The sequence below is a fragment of the Canis lupus genome, chromosome 14 (assembly GCF_003254725.2).
Source record: "Canis lupus dingo isolate Sandy chromosome 14, ASM325472v2, whole genome shotgun sequence".
Classification (NCBI taxonomy): domain Eukaryota; kingdom Metazoa; phylum Chordata; class Mammalia; order Carnivora; family Canidae; genus Canis; species Canis lupus.
The window spans coordinates 36487816-36504275 of record NC_064256.1 but is presented as its reverse complement, the minus strand read 5'-3'; the positions used below and the strand labels follow the sequence as shown (position 1 = coordinate 36504275).

General features: G+C 32.3%; 1 protein-coding gene across 10 annotated transcripts in view; it reads left to right on the top strand.

The window, feature by feature from the left end:
* The window catches only part of HYCC1 (hyccin PI4KA lipid kinase complex subunit 1), a 124763-nt gene that overhangs the window by 82575 nt on the left and 25728 nt on the right, over positions 1-16460 (top strand). For 5 of the 10 annotated variants that reach the window (XR_003143030.3, XM_049093703.1, XM_049093705.1 and 2 more), the window contains exons 11-12: positions 11628-12155; positions 13023-13162. Coding sequence is in view for 7 of the 10 variants with exons in the window: in XM_049093703.1 (XP_048949660.1) it covers positions 11628-12155; positions 13023-13162 (668 nt within the window). In the remaining 3 variants the exon portion in view is untranslated. Of the gene's footprint in view, positions 1-10540; positions 10836-11627; positions 16451-16460 lie in introns of those variants that run through there. The other 5 variants (XR_003143031.3, XR_007402047.1, XM_025464346.3 and 2 more) reach the window with 4 other exon arrangements.

The following is a 16460-nucleotide window of genomic DNA, read 5'->3' as shown; positions in this document are numbered from 1 at the left end:
TAGCCAATCGATATTTTAGTGATTTTAAAATTAATTTGGAACAGTTTTAATTTCTTACATTAAAATTCTTTTTCTGGGCAGCCTGGGTGGCTCAGCGGTTTAGCGCTATCTTTGGACCAGGCCGTCTTCCTGGAGACCCTGGATCGAGTCCCACGTCGGGCTCCCTGCATGGAGCCTGCTTCTCCCTCTGCCTGTATCTCTGCCTTTCTCTCTCTCTCTCTCATGAATAAATAAATAATAAAATATTTAAAAAAGTTTTTTTCTGAGCTCTTCTAGAATTTATTGCAGATCCACCATTCTTTAAGAATTATCCAAAGCTTATATTTTAACAGAAAGCATTCTTTTAGAAGGTAAAAAATTAATAGCTTTAACACTTCCACACATTTCAGAACATTTAATCCTTGTCATGGTCTTGTTACTATTGAATAACAACCCAGATTTCTAGAATTGTATTTTGACCAGTTTTATTTGCTTGGGCCTGTATTTATTATTTGATAGTAAGAGTAGGCTTTATTTTTTAGAGCAGATTTAGGTTCACAGCAAAATTGAATGGACCCTCAGACCATACCCCTCCCATACACACATATGTCCTCCTCCAATATCAACACCCTGCACCAGAAAGTTATATTTGTAAGGTCCTGTAATTTTAATTTTGACTAGAAAGTGTATCCTCATATCAACTAAAAAAGGGTAGCTTTTAAAGAAAGGTTGGTTTCTATTGAGATATTAATTTAAAGACTATTTGACAATTAGTATGTTTGCCTAATTTTCCTTCTTACTTGATTATCTTAATATTGTACTGACATGGCTTGTGTTTTCAAACTTTTTAAACTTTGTATATAAATTTCTGAGAAAAGTTTAATGACTTTATAATTCCATGCCAATATGTATTATGTTCGGAAAGTGAAATTACAATGTAGAACTGCTGCTTTTAATTTCTAAGGATCATAATTTCAGAATTAGTAGTTTTATCTACATATTGTTAATTATTTTAAGCACACTGTTTCATTTAGTGTATATTTTTAATTTTTTTATTTAAAGATTTTATTTATTTATTTATGAGAGACACACAGAGGCAGAGACATAGGCAGAAAGGAGAAACAGGCTTCCCCAGGGAACCTGACGTAGGACTCGATCTCAGGACTCAGGATCATGCCCTGAGCTAAAGGCAGACACCCAGCCACTAAGCCACCCAGGCGTCCCACATTTGTGTCTATATTTTAAACCTAGATTTTCAGACCATCTAGAGATTGAGGGCTATTTAGAAGGTATAATTTGAAGGTAAGATGCACCTAGGAAAGGTTAATAATAGAATAAACATTTGAAAAGCATTAAGGTAAGGGAGGAATGAATAGATTATGACCATAGCAAGAATCAAAGTGAAAATTCCGATAAGAAAAAGAAGATAAAATAATTAGATAATTTATTAATTTTTAAAATAACCAAAAGGCAATTGTATTAAATATTTATTTCCTTTAAAAAATAAATAGAACTAGCTAAAAGGAAAACAGAAAATATTTCTCTACAATTATGCTTCAGTTCTATAGTCATTCTTAAATGTTACTTCTAAAAGCGATCTTCATCATTTACCATTTCAGCTATAGCACTTTTTCTTAAATCCCTGAATGATTCTTTACTACTTCAAGATTCTACTATACAATCTATACTTGTTTATTTCTTTGTAGTTTTTCCATTCCCTCTCCTCTTCCAGAGCAAATTTAATTGCTTTTTTTTTTTTGGTCTGTCTCCCTACTACTGCCACTATTATGACTCATTCTTCTTCTTCCACTTTATAAAGAATTACCTATATTTGGAACAAGGTAATCAACTTTTCTCCTTTCTTTTAAAATACTTGTTGAAATGCCACCCCTTTGTTCTGTAAAAGCCCCCTAATTAAATTATGGTTGCAAATAATGAGTGCTTGTAATTTTTGCCAACTGGTTATCTAATAAAAAGGCTTATCTAATGAAATCTCAATTCTTTATTACTGCCCACCATTCTTTCTACCTGTGCATTTATTTGTGAGATAATGAGGCAAGTAAGTGAAAAGCATTTGGTATGCTTGAAAGCATTACATAAAGTCTGATTGTTAACTCATTAAGAACTATTTACTTTGTTTTATGAGCTATACCATAACTGTATTCTTGATAAGTTTTTATTAGCGAGTGAATGATCCTGCGATTGATCTTTCTCATAAAATGATGTTTTTGAAATTTATAGTTTGGATTTTCTCAGTTTGAGATGAACATTTAGTCTGAGTTAGTATCAGACACAGAAGTATACATGTGTTATATAACAGTAACATTCAATTTAATAATTTTTTTTGTAATTTTGTAGACCTGAAATATAGTACCCTAATCTAACATTTATATTACCATTATAATCAGGACTTTTTGGAAGGTTGTTTTAATACCTGTTATCTCACTTAATCCCAAATTAATGTGAAAATAGAATAGATTGAATCCAATAGATTGGATTTCTCATATTTACCTGTTTGCAGCAGGTAAGCATCAATAATAAGAACAATATTTATAAACTAGATCCTTTGAATTTTGCCCTACTTTTGGTCCGGTCCTGGCATATGTTAAATGGTTTATTTTTATAACATTATATTTCATTATTTTGACTTAGGAGATCCAAGAGTACAAAGTGTTAAGTAGTGAAAAAGAAATAAAAATGAGAACTATGTATATTTTTTACATCTTCAGCATAATAATACAAAATAAGTACCCTGGGAATTTTAGAGTATTTAATTAATTATATGAAATGTTTCAGTGAAAAATCAAAATACAATTTACATAGATTAAAGAAAGGGAAGTTTCATGTTATTATAGCAGTTTTATTGCATTTTTAATATTAAGTTTCTATTGAATGGATGCCAAGATATTTAAATAAATTTAAATGATTATAACAGAGTTCAATGAGACCTGTGATTATGTTTTTTAAAAATAATGAAAAATGTGATTAATTTGCTGAATAGTTTAGTACTAACTTATTAGATGAGAAAAGAAAAAGAACAGGAGAAAAAGATGCAGTTCATGTTGGAAAATATTGATTTAGAAATTATTGATTATTGATTTAGAAAATGTTAATACGTTTATTGCATAATAACATATTGATGAAACAGAACATTAACTTTCCAACTGTTGAATAAATATGAATAATTATAAGAGGTATATTTCAGTTAAATATTTTTAAAAATAATTATATGTAAATATTTCAAAACCCTTGAGGTAGTCTTTTCCTAGATTCCACAGATGAATGTCATAAATCTTGAAATGAAACATTTATTTTGTGAATCTGATTTTATGACTTTATAAGAAAAGCATTTATTTGAGAAACAAAATTGCTAATAGTTACTAAAGCATTTTGAAAAAACACAGAAATCGGGATGCCTGGTGGCTCAGCGGTTGAGTATCTGCTTTTGGCTCAGGGTGTGATCCCAGATTCCCAGGATCGAGTCCCTACATCAGGCTTCTTGCATGGATCCTACTTCTCTTTCCTCTGCCTGTGTCTCTGCCTTTCTTTCTGTGTCTCTCATGAATAAATAAATAAAAATCTTTTTTTTTTAAAGAAAAAACACAGAAATAATTTTAAACTCAAATGTGGCAAACTTTTAAGGATTGGCTATTGGAATTTCACACCTACAAATAGAAATGTATAATGCTAATGTTTTTATTTTAAAAGTTGTCTTACTCAAAAAAAAAAAGTTGTCTTACTTGTTAAGAAGATTTAGAAAAAGTTATCTGGCAGTTTTATAAAAGGGTTTAAATGTTTTTAGTATCATTTTGAGAAGCTTCATTATTTTCAGATTCTAAAATGCTATTTGAGGAACAAATTTTCCTTTCCCAATATAGATGATAAAACATTTGAACCAAAAATAAGCGTTTCCTTTTGACCAAAGTTAGCATCACATGAATTTTAACTGGCAGTCTTTTTTTTTTTTTAAACTGGCAGTCTTGATATGGAACTTGATACTCATGTAGGACAAAATAAAATATTAGGAAATATTAGATGAGTCAAAGAAAAAGGACCTGTTAACCAGAGCTAAAATATCACGTTGTCCAATTAACACATATAAACATTAAAGAGGAAAGTCTCAGAATCCTGGGTTAGCCAACTTTAGAAGAAAACAACAAAAAATCTTAGTTTATTTCTAGATTAAATAAAATACTTTTCTACACAGAGAAGCAAAATATTTCAGAATTATTGGTCTTATGAGGCAAAAACACTTATTTGTAAATTATTGTGTTCTACATTTTTTATTAAGGAGGCTTCATGAGGAGGAGAGGAGTTTTTGCTATAGTTAAGGAATTTATTATTTAATGTACCTTGTCATTGAGCACCTACCTTGAGCACTACCTTTTTAGGAGCATTTGTTAGACATTGCACACAGAGGAAGAAATAAGCTTTTGTAGGTATTTTTGTAAGAGATCTTGCTTACCTGCTTTTGGTCTATCTGGCCATGAGGATCTTTAATCATCAGGAAGGATTCACCTGGTCCAACAGCATCCATATGTTGCAGATCTCAAAGGGATTTTTTTTTAACCTGAGACTTAATAAAGATGACAAAATTAAAAAAAAATAAAAATAAAGATGACAAAAGAAGTTATTGAAAGTGACTACACCCACCTCAATAAGAACTGTATCATTTGTTATATACACAACAAAAGCTAAAGACTTGACTGATCTTTACTTAAGAAAATTGGGAATAGCTCCTAACCCAGTATGTTTTATTGTGTTTTTCTTTGTGCCCCAGGCTGCTCTTTTCTTGCCTGGAAAGTCTACTTCTGGCTTCAGGACCTGTATATCTAAGTCTTAGTGTTTGTTAACATCCTTGCTCAGAGTACAGCCCTTTAACTTCAGGGTCCTTACTTTGTGTTTCTGTGGCAGCTTTGATTGCCTCTAAGCTGCTTTACAAATTCCTGGCCCAGGTTGTAGATTGTTATAATGTTGTTGTTTTTTCTAACCCAGGACACACTTCATGCTCAATATTATCTTACACAAATATGTTTTCTGTTGATAAATGCTAATAAAATACACACAGTCTATCTATGTTCCTGTCAATGGCTGCCCATTGCAATCAGAATGAAATCCAAGATCCGTGCTTTGGCATAGGTGGCCCTAGTCATATGATATCTTGCCTATTACTTTGACCCCACTGGAAGACCTCTCTCACCTTTCTAACTCTTCAACACACTGAGGAATTTCTGTTTTAGGGGCTTTGTCCTCCCAGTTTGAGTAACTGAGCTAAAATTTAAATGATGAGTAGGTGGCAGCTTGAACTGTCTTCTTCCACATCCTTGAATAGCCAGTGATTTATCATCATTCAAATCGCAGCTCAAATGTCCATTCCTCAAGAAGGTGTCCCCAGACCACCAATCTAAAGTAGACTTTCCTTCTTACCACGCTTCCTACTCTTTCCCAATATACTTATTCCTTTATCTCATTTTCCACTATCTAAAATTCTGTTGTTTCCTTAATTCCCATACTGCAGTGTAAGCTCTGTGAGGGCAGGGTCTTTGTCTAGTTGGCCATTGTATCCCCAGTGCCTAAAACAATGTCTGGCATATAATAGGTGCACAATAAATAGGAGCTGAATGCCTGAATGAGTGAATGAATGATAAATTTATAATAGAGATTGAGCAATTCATTCCTTCTTTTTTTGAAAAACGGTGTAACATGGTAGTAAACTGGGTAGAGGGGTACTCACTTATAATCCCAGTAGTTAAATAATTATCATTTTAAAGGTTTTTCCCATATGTATATGTCTTTTTCATAGTTGTGTTCTATTTAAAACGTTCTGATGTTCTATTTTTGTTCAGTTAACATTGTCAAACATTTTCCTAAATTCTCCTAATAAGTCCAATTGTTTTAAAGGCTACATAGTACCACATTGAGTTGATATTCCATCGTTTACTTAATCATTTCCTTATTATGCCAAATAATTTGTTTCTAACTTTTTGCTATTATAGATAACACTGCAATGAATAGCTTAATGAATATAGATAGGATTTTTCTTCCACTGAATAGGATAAATTATAAACATAAACTGATTGGATTAAAAGTATGGAGTTGTTCAGGTATATTATGACATTTAAAATATTTATATCTTATAAATTGTAAAAGAATGTGTATCACTTTCTTTTAGAGTTACTCTAAAATACTTTTCATAATGTCAGTATTGTATGATGCAGACATTTAAGGATTAGATTAATTTTTTTAAAGCTTTCACTTATTTTATTAATTTCACAAGGGAATTTGTAAGTAAGTGCCTTGGGTCATAAACCAGATTCCTTTAGATTTACAGAGTAGTCTGAATACAGAGCTGTGTAAATTCTATGAATAAATAAATTATTCCTTTACTAAGTTGTCACTTTTAGCAAATAAGGTAGCCATAAAAAGAAAAAAAAAAGCAAGAATAGCTAAAATAAGGAGTTTCATGAGTGATGGAATAGATATTTGGGATTATAAAATTACATATGAAGGAAATCACAACTTTTCATGATCAGTTTTAATGATATTTGCAATTTGTTTTACCTTTTTTTTTTTTCTCAAAGCCAGAAGAAGTTTTATAGGGAGAAATGATTTGAGTGCCTTTGAGAACCAATTTGGAAAAGTCTATTAAAAGTATTCTTTAACTCTCCTAATTTCTCTGTGTGGAGAGAAGTTTACCTGTTTATAAAGGTCATACAAATAAAATATTCTCTGAGACGTTTCTCTTTGGATCTTTTTTGAACTTTTCGAATTATTTGAAGTCAAATGTAAGTATTGTTTTTTATAGGTATAAAACAACTATGACACCTTTTGCATAGATTTAAGTTTGAGGCTTTTGAACAGATTCTATTTTCTTATACATTTATGTTCCCTTACAACATCTCTTGTAATTTTTTTAAACAAAGATTCACTTCTTCTCCTTAGCTATGTTATCCAGAGGATAGCATAATAAAATAACTGTAGATTTAAATATATATAGCATTATTAAGCATTTTACTAAACCTGAATTTGGAGGTGGCTACTTTACTTTTCCAAAACAAAGAGACTTTACTTTCTCTGCCATCTAAAACTTGTTATTAGTATAAGCTGTATAGTATATTTCCCTTTTTACCTAGTCAAGTAGCACATTCCTAGATTACCTTTCTTTTTTTTTTTTTTTTTAAAGATTATTTATTTATTTATTCATGAGAGACACAGAAGGAGAGAGAGGCAGAGACACAGACAGAGGGAGAAGCGGGCTCCATGCAGGGAGCCTGATGTGGGACTGGATCCCAGGTCTCCAGGACCACACCCCGGGCTGAAGGCGGTGCTAAACCACTGAGCCACCAGGGCTTCCCCCTAGATTACCTTTCTCATGTCTCCTCACCTTCATTTATTTTAATAATTTCACCATGTAACAGGAGATTCATTTAATTTATCAGACAAATATTTATTGGGCACCTACTATATACAAGCTACTTTTTTCAGGTATTAGGTATGCAAGAGTGACCAGAAAATCCCTGCCCTTGTGGAACTTATGTCTAGCGGACAAGATAGAGAAATAATTGTAGTTTAGAGAATAATTAAGCGCTTAGAAGAAACAAGGTAAGGAATAGAGTATATGAAATATGGAGGATATTGAAACTCGATAGGATGATCAGGTAAGGTTTCACTGAGAAGGAAATTTCTGAGAAAAATCTGAAAGGAGGTGAGCCATGTAGGTAGCTATGTAGGGAAGAACATCCCAGGCCTAGTTGGAATAGCAAGACCAGTAAGAAGATGTGTGCAGGGAGATTGGGTCACATACAGGGGAAGAAGTTGGAAAAATAATAGAGAACAATATCATGTAACAAATGTTTGAGTCATATAGTTATCTTTATTTCATAATTTTCCTGAGAATTATATTTGTTCTTTCTAGCTCTATACAGAATTACATGCTTTTCTTTTGACAAAATTACCTTAATAAGCAGATTAAAATTTGCCACTTTTACCGTTTTGAGTGATAACATTACATAAATTAATCAAAAATTTGTACTTGTGGAAAAACATAATCTCATTTTCTACTTGCCATTTATTTTAATAGTTTAAAAAATTTTAATATCGTTTTTGGAGCTACAGATCTTGACCAGTATCCCAGACATGTGGCTGGCAAACCCATTGCCTAGTACTGCTTTATATATTATTCCTCTTGTCATTTTCTAGTTTTTCTCACAAAATTTTCATCATTGCAGCACCATTTTAAATTGATGATTTTCACTGATGTCTTTTTAGAAATAAGCCAAATTTAAAAAAATGAAAAACTAACCTTGAGAGTTATTGACCTGTTTAGGTTTTCTTGCCCACTTCTATCTGCTCTTGCTCTCTATTCAGCCAAAATAAATTATTTGCTCTCTATGAGAAGACCAGGAATCTAAGCAAATAAGTTAAACCTAATTGAGGGATGTCAGAGTATATTTAACTCAAATGGACTTTAATGAATTGAAGAGTTAGATTTTGTAATATGTTAGAATGGACATTTGAAGTCAAGAGATTTTACTGTTTAGCCTACCCACTGAATAGTTATTAGCTCTTTCTAAACTTCGGTTTCCTTGTCTGTAAATGGGAGTCATTGCCTAATTCAGAGAATATAATTGAAGAATATATATGAATGCTTTCAAAAAAACTGTTTAGTACCATTCAGTGTAAGTAGTGTTGTTTTCTATTAGGCCACCTATGCTTATTTTTTATGTTCATTGGCTTTGCTATGTCTGGATAATTTCTTCAGCTTATTTTTTGGGGGAGCAAGATGGTTCCTTTAGTAGATCTTTTGTGAAATTTGCTTCTGTAAGGTAAATGGACAAGTCTTGCTTGTCACCCAACAATGCCATGGTGATTTTACTCTCAGTTCCAGTGGCCTCTGGCATTTATCTCAGTTAGATATTTACTTGCCCTCACTTTGAAGACAGCTATTAGCAAGGGGAAGTAGGCCTTGTTGGAACTTTTTAATCTCATTTAACCTTTATTAGAGGTGATACTACCTCACCAACATGCTTTGGCCTGTTTAGGAAGTAAACATTTCATTTCAAGAACCTTCAGTCAAAGGTTTATGAAGCACTAGTAAATGGAAAATTATTATACCAGCACATTGGCCCACCAGTCCAGGGCAACATGCAGCTTTGAGGGCCTCCTGAAGTGCATATTGCTGCTGGGTATAGAATATCCAGGGCATTCATAATAACTTTTCCATTAAGTTTTCAAAATTTGAAAGAATTTGAATAGAGCAGTGGTTCCCAAAATTTGCTGCACATTAGTCACTGGGAACTTTTAAAAATCCCAGTGTGTGGGTCATACCTCATACTAATTAAATCAGAATGTCTAGGGTGAGAGCCAGGTATCAGTAGTTCTTAAAGATTACCAGGTGATACTAATGTGTAGCAAAGCTTGAGATCCTTAGGAGTGTGTGGCTCTGACCTCCATTCTTTTACAACCTGTTACTGTTACACATGCTTTAGCACCGTGAGTGATGATAATCCTATCATGAGAAACATTTGAAAGTAGTAGGTAATGTCTCTCAAGCAGATTTGTGTTCTACATTTTTTAAGATATATACTGTTTTACGTAGTCTTATGTTGTTTTGAACTTTAATTTTCATTACTGACCCAAGGTAGATATGTTCATGTTTTTTTTTTCCCATTTATTACAGATATTTCTTTGACAACTTTAAATAAAACCATGCTTTGTGGTTTAAGATACAGAAAAAATACCTACAAGTAATAACTATTTAGGACTTTCATTCTTTTGTTTTGATTACAATGGCTGTTTTCAGAATAAAGGACTAACAGCGAAGTTGGTCCTTTTTTATTTTTCCAAGTCCATTTTAATTTTTCTCCAGTTTAGTAATGAACTATTACAAGCTGGCCTAAATTTATGGTATGAGTATGAATCTGAAGGAGTAGACTAATTAATTGTGTCACAGCTGCATTAATATTTGCCAATACACACAATGATTGGTGTGTTAGACAAAAACTGTACTTGCAGCATTGCTAACCATGATATTATGAATGAATAATCATTTTCCCAATATTGTAGTTTATTAAGTCAATCTCCGTGTAATCTAATAAAAAATAGAATTTTAAATATGTGAGGGGAATTCCTAAGTGTTTTGGTTCCTAATGTTGACAAGAGCTAGAGTTTTGGCTGTACATCCTGGAACATTTGCCCAAGGCTTGACCTAAGTTCAATGGTCACGATGTTATCTTTAAAACAATAGAAATTCTATTTTGATTTATTAAAAAATTTCTGTTTCATGGTCTGTGTCAAATATGTGTGTGAAAAAAGTGCAGAACATGAATTGATGCTCTGTGAGTTTTTTCACTATCATTTAAAATTATAGAATGTGACCCTACTTGTCTCCAATACTGTCAAAGTAATGTAAATTATAGAAATTTCTACAGTGCAGATATTTGACTTAATCCATAACATTCAGTCATCCAGTTTTTGTTTTGGGTCTTTTGTTTTTCTTGTTTTGCATTTTTATTTTGTTTTGTTTTCAGCCATCATTTTGTCTTATCATCTTCAATTCTAGAGCAACCTGACAACAGTAATGATACTACTGAATTGGGCATCCTTGTCATTCCTGAGATTAGTGTCACAAATGTGGCCGGAGAGAGAACCGGGAATGGGGAAAAAGGCAGAACACTAGGAGACATTGATGCTCAACATATACAGGGTGTGCAGGAAACAGCCACAGATCCTAGAACTGAGAGCAAAGGCTTGCCAGAGATCAGGAGGCAAAAATCTGTAAGAAAAATGATGGAGGATGGAATAAACTCACCTGGCAGAGTGCAGTTTTAGCAGAGCACTTTCTAGCTGCCCTCCAAGGTATCTCATGGCAAAGGACCACTGCTGCATGTCTTAAGCAACAGTTGCACAATCACAAAATTATGCATGTCATCTAATAATCAAAATGCATGAATTATGCACCACAATTTCTCAATGATCTAATGCTCCTTGGAATGGTTGTACCTATATTTTCTCTGAGTAAATTGTTGTGAAAACTAAGGCAGAAAATTACTTCCAAAATAATTTTCTGCTTATGTTTTGAGATCTGAAATTATTTTTTATCTTTGTATTTTTGCCATTTTTGATTTGAAGGATAATGTTTATAGAATTTTAACAAGATTGAGCTCATGATAGTTATGGTCTATTTTTTTTTAAATCTAAGTAAAATAATCTAGAATGTAGAATGCAACCTTTAAAAAAAAATCTTTAAAATATTTTAACACCATTTGTTTTTTAAAGTTCCTTGGTAAGAGCTTTGATTTTATACTGTTTTGCTACCGGGGAAGAGTTTACCCCTAGTTTAACTGTGTGGTATTTTTCCTAATTATTTCTGATCTTTTGCATGTAAGAGAACTCTTTCTAAAAACACGGGTCGGGGTGGGGGTGGTTTATGGCATGCTTTTTGTTTAATACACCCTAAATTACTCTTATTTAATTACAATGAACTGTTTTTTATGTTTTATAGAATGTTTTGATTTATCTAATTTTGGTCTATAATCTGTTACTTTATGTAATTATGCTAAAGTTTATAATTGATTTGGTATTAATCATGAAACAAGAATTACTTAAAATACTTGATATTAATTAATCTTTGTTATTTCTTTGTCTAGGAAATACGGAATTAACAGGTCAAGAAGAACTGATGGAGATATCTGAAGTTGACGAGGGATTTTATTCCAGGGCTGCATCTAGTACTAGCCAGTCTGGTTTATCAAACAGTAGTAACAATTCTAGTAACAAGACAAGTGTAGGAAAGACTCAGAGACGCTCAGCAGGAAGCAAAACTGGAGGAAAAGAAAAAGAAACTACAGGGGAGTCTTGCAAAGATCACTTTGCCCGAAAACAAACTCAAAGAGCCCAGAGTGAGAATCTTGAGCTTCTCTCTTTGAAGAGACTGACATTAACTACCAGCCAATCTCTCCCTAAACCTTGTAGCCATGGTTTGGCTAAGACTGCTGCAACTGTGTTTAGTAAATCCTTTGAACAAGTCAGTGGTGTCACAGTCCCACATAATCCATCATCTGCGGTTGGCTGTGGGCCTGGGACAGATGCCAATAGGTTTTCTGCTTGTAGTCTCCAAGAAGAAAAGCTTATTTACGTTTCTGAAAGGACTGAACTTCCAATGAAGCATCAATCAGGTCAGCAGAGACCTCCTAGTATTAGCATTACTCTGTCCACAGATTAATTTGTAATAGTTTTCCCACCTGACCAGTGGATCTAGAGATACGACTTTCCTTCTTTATTGAAAGAGCCTAGGGTCTGTCATCCTTATTCCAGACAAGAGCCCTGATGTCTTAAGTTCTGAAGGCTACCTTGATTATGAAGGGAATAATGTGTAGGTTGCAGTAAGTTGAAATATGGTTTTGTTATTTCTTGGGTATATTTTCCCCTCTTGATTTGATTTTTTTTTTTTTCCTTTCTTATTTGTTTTTGTTGCCCTAAGATTGTCAGCGTAACAGTACATTTTGGCAAATTGTCTGGTCAGATTGGTTACATTTCATGAGAGGTTGTGAGTTCTTATTTTTTAATAACTCCTACTTTGGTAGTTGTGTGTTTGGCCTTTAGAGTCAAAGGGAATCTCCATGTATGGGAACTGTTTTTGAAAGAAGGAGGCAAAGGTACAGCTCTGAGAAATCAACAGCTGATGTGAAGCATAGCAGTCTGAAAAACAGGCACATGAAAAAAACAAAAATGATGTTTATGAAAAGTGCCTGATAAAAATGCTTATAATCAGATTATCCTTCAGATTAGTGGAATTATTTATATGAAGCACTGGAAAATGCCTACTAACTCAGTACTTAGACTAATTTTATAATTCCAAGGGCTAGGTAGAGGAATTTCTGTTGTTATCTTTGGAACATTTTTATATTAAAAGTCAGATTGCTAGTAGATGTGTAGTTTTGAAGTATTTGATCTGGATTTAGCAGGTGAAAATCCCCTTCAATTCTAAAATGTAATAAGCTATAAAGCTGACTTTCCCTGCTCCTTCACTTTGGAAATCCTAGGTAGGTTGTTTTCCTATAATTCAAAGCACACATCATTGACAACTTCCTGGAAATCATTGAAAATCGTGCAACACAGCTCTCAAGATACCAATGTCAACCATATAATACTGAATTGTTTGTCGGAAAATGAAGGATATTAGGTAAATTTTTTGTTTATAAAATGTCATAATAGAAAATATAGAGAAATATGGACAAAGGACAATTATATATTAAGTAATTTAGGTTATTTGTATTTGTGTTCTTAAAATTAAAATTATAAAATGTGAAAAAAAAGTTTTGTTTGTGAACAAGCCTATTTTAAATATTGTTATGATAGAAAGAATAATCAATGTAGTTGCCCCCAACCAAAAAATAAAAATTAAAAAGGCAAAATGGCAGAAGCTAAACAAACCAGTATGTACTATGGAGAACATGTGACCTCTAGATAGACATAAAAGTTTGGTGTTTGCTAGTGGTGGTCATTTTGGCTATGGTTGAGGTTCTCTGTAAATTAAGTATACTTAACTAATAAGTCAGAGGGAGAGAGAGAGAAAGCAAGAATGAGGATGAGAGTAAGTTGATTAGGAAGGAAGACCTAGGACGTCCCCTCTTTGTCGTTTTCACTGTTAGTACACAGTAGTTTCCTTATTCCCAGTCCCTAGCTGTGGTCACACAGAACATACTAGTTTTCATTTTGTGCCTGCTTGTGCAGAGCTCAAATGTAAAAAATTTGTATGTCCTGAGGAGTACTAAATCATACACCATGAATGTAATTTTGACCGTAACTGCTTTGGCTACCATTTTAAATCTAGTTCTTAAAAAAGCATGAACTAGTTTTTATTCATTAATTCTGAATAGAATATGGTTTTTAATATAAATGAATTTGAGGTTTTTAGTTCCAGTAATAGAGATGGAATAAGATCTATTGGTATATATTGTAATAGTTTAAAAAAAAAAAAGACAACTAGACAGTGAAAGTTGATACTGTATTGATTTAACAGGAATCCTGTGTACAATTTAAAATATTTTAAAATGTCACTGTGAATTTCCTATTGTCTTTTTGTAATCCTTTAACAAAGAATTTCCCCTAAGCATGTAGCTACTAATAGTATTGATAGTCTTAAGAACTAATTTAGAAGATTGACATTTTAAGCAAGTTAAAGTGCTTAGGAAACTTGTAGAATAAGATTGAGGAAACAGCTAGCACAAATGAGAGATCAGATTTTAATGATCAACTGCTGTAATGATCTTCATTTTGGTATTATTCTAGATCATTGCTGCTCCTATGATCTGAGGACCAGTATGTAGTTGGCATCACTAGGCATCTTGTTAAAAATGTAGAATTTCAGAGCCTCTTTCGATCTATTGAATCATAGTCTGCTTTTTAACAAGATCATCAAGTGATTTTTATGCACGTTAAAGTTTGAGAAGAGAGTATCAAAGTACAAATTACCTAATATTTAGAATTCTCAGTGTCTCACAATCCTAGATCAAGTATGTTAGGTACTAAATATCGTAATCTTCATTGTTTTTAACAGCCAATGAATTTTTTAATAGTGTCCATGATACTTATTAGATCCTTTAATTCTAAATTTTAAATGACTTTCATTTATTTTTACAATAAAATGTAACATTTTATATTTTTCTTGTTAACTATAAATGGAATCAGCTACAGATGCCTACAATTTTAATGCAAAGGGTACCACCCTTTTATACAATGCAGAACAAATCTGCATGTGTATATTCTTTTAAAGACTCTGAAGGCTTACTTAGTGGAGTGGATCTGAATTTTTGCTTCAAATAATTTGTAACAGTTGATTTTCTGGGATGCAATGCTACGTTAACAGTAAAATTATTTTATAGTACCTTTGATACTGTTTCAAGTGAAGATTATACATTTGAAATTTTTTATAGCAATTATTAATATTGGATAATGCTAATCCCTTTACTCTCTTCCCATTCATCTTTCCATATTGAGTTGAAGTCATGTTTGTAGGTTGTTTTCTTATGAAAATCCTAGATGTAGCCATTTGGTCGCAGATCTCCTACATATCCAGAATAATACCCTTTACCACAAGAAGAATTCTGCCCCAGCATGGGTCCTTACACCCCATACTTCGAAATTGTAGTTCCATTCCACAGTTTAAGCCATTAGAGGTTCTTGAAATTACCCAACCTCTTACTCTTCAAATACCCAACTACTGGGATATTCTAGTGAAGCTGGGCCCCAGCATTTGCCTTTGGAATGAAGTAGGGAGAGAAAGTAGAATTTTCAAGAGGATCCAGGACAGTTGAGCACCCTGGAATCCCTTGTACACCACCATGGAACTTTTTAAGGCAGCTCTGTAGACTTGAGGGGTAGAAATCCTCAGTCCTTAAATGATGACAATTTGTTTTGAAAAAGCAATATTTCATGGCCATTTTCAATTATGAATCAACTGCTTAGCAAACATTACTTACTTACATAAAAACAAGTTGAATTAAAGGGAAATATATTTTTTAAACCAAAATAGATAAAAACGATCTCAGTTTTAAGGGATTATGCCTATTTTGGAAGAAAAAATTAAAATGTTAAAACTTTTACATTTAAATTATAAGAGAAAAAATGTACTCTGAAACATAATTTTAAACAAATATTTAAAATAAGGCTGTTTAACATTTGAGTATAGGCACAATAAATTTACACTTTATTAAAGGGAAGCACATCAAGGAATCTATATGGTAAATAATGTGACTGAAAAAATGTTTTTAAAAAAGCCATTTAAAAGAAGGATAATAATTTGATGGGTATATAAATTAAGCATTGTAGATAGAAATTAATGTAAAATAGTATCAACCCAACCTTTGGATGAAAAATAAAAACTCACTATTTCTTTAATTAGCATGAATTTATACTTTTAGATTAGTTGCTTAGTAAAATTATACTCAGTGCTTTGAGTTATTCACATTTATGTTTAATTTTGTTAAATTCTTTATCAGAACATAAATATGTTGTCTTCTGTACTTTGTAACTTGTGCATATCTAAAGAGACTAGCAGTGAACATTTTGGAAGATATTTTTGTGTGTTTTTTTAATAGTAGAGTTCTAGAATACTTGTGTCTTGATATGAAGTTTCTATTAGTAAACTCAAGATCTTATTTTGCATACCTTTGCTTCTTCCTCTAATGTGGAGTTTTTTGTGTACCTCTTATCTTCTAATCATATAGTGATACTAATCTTTTCATAGTAAATATACTTGTTTCTAATTGTATTCCTAGAGTTTACATTCCTGAAGAATAAACTATGACTTTGCATATTTTTATGTGCTCCCTACCTTTTTAAGGCTATGGAAATAAACTGGAGTTTAGCTTTTTGAAGTTTTGTATATTTGTGTAAATGTTGTCCATATGCAATACTTTATACAGCAGTGTTGCCTTTTGTTTTATTGAAAATAAAAACTGAAAAAATATTTTTTCCAG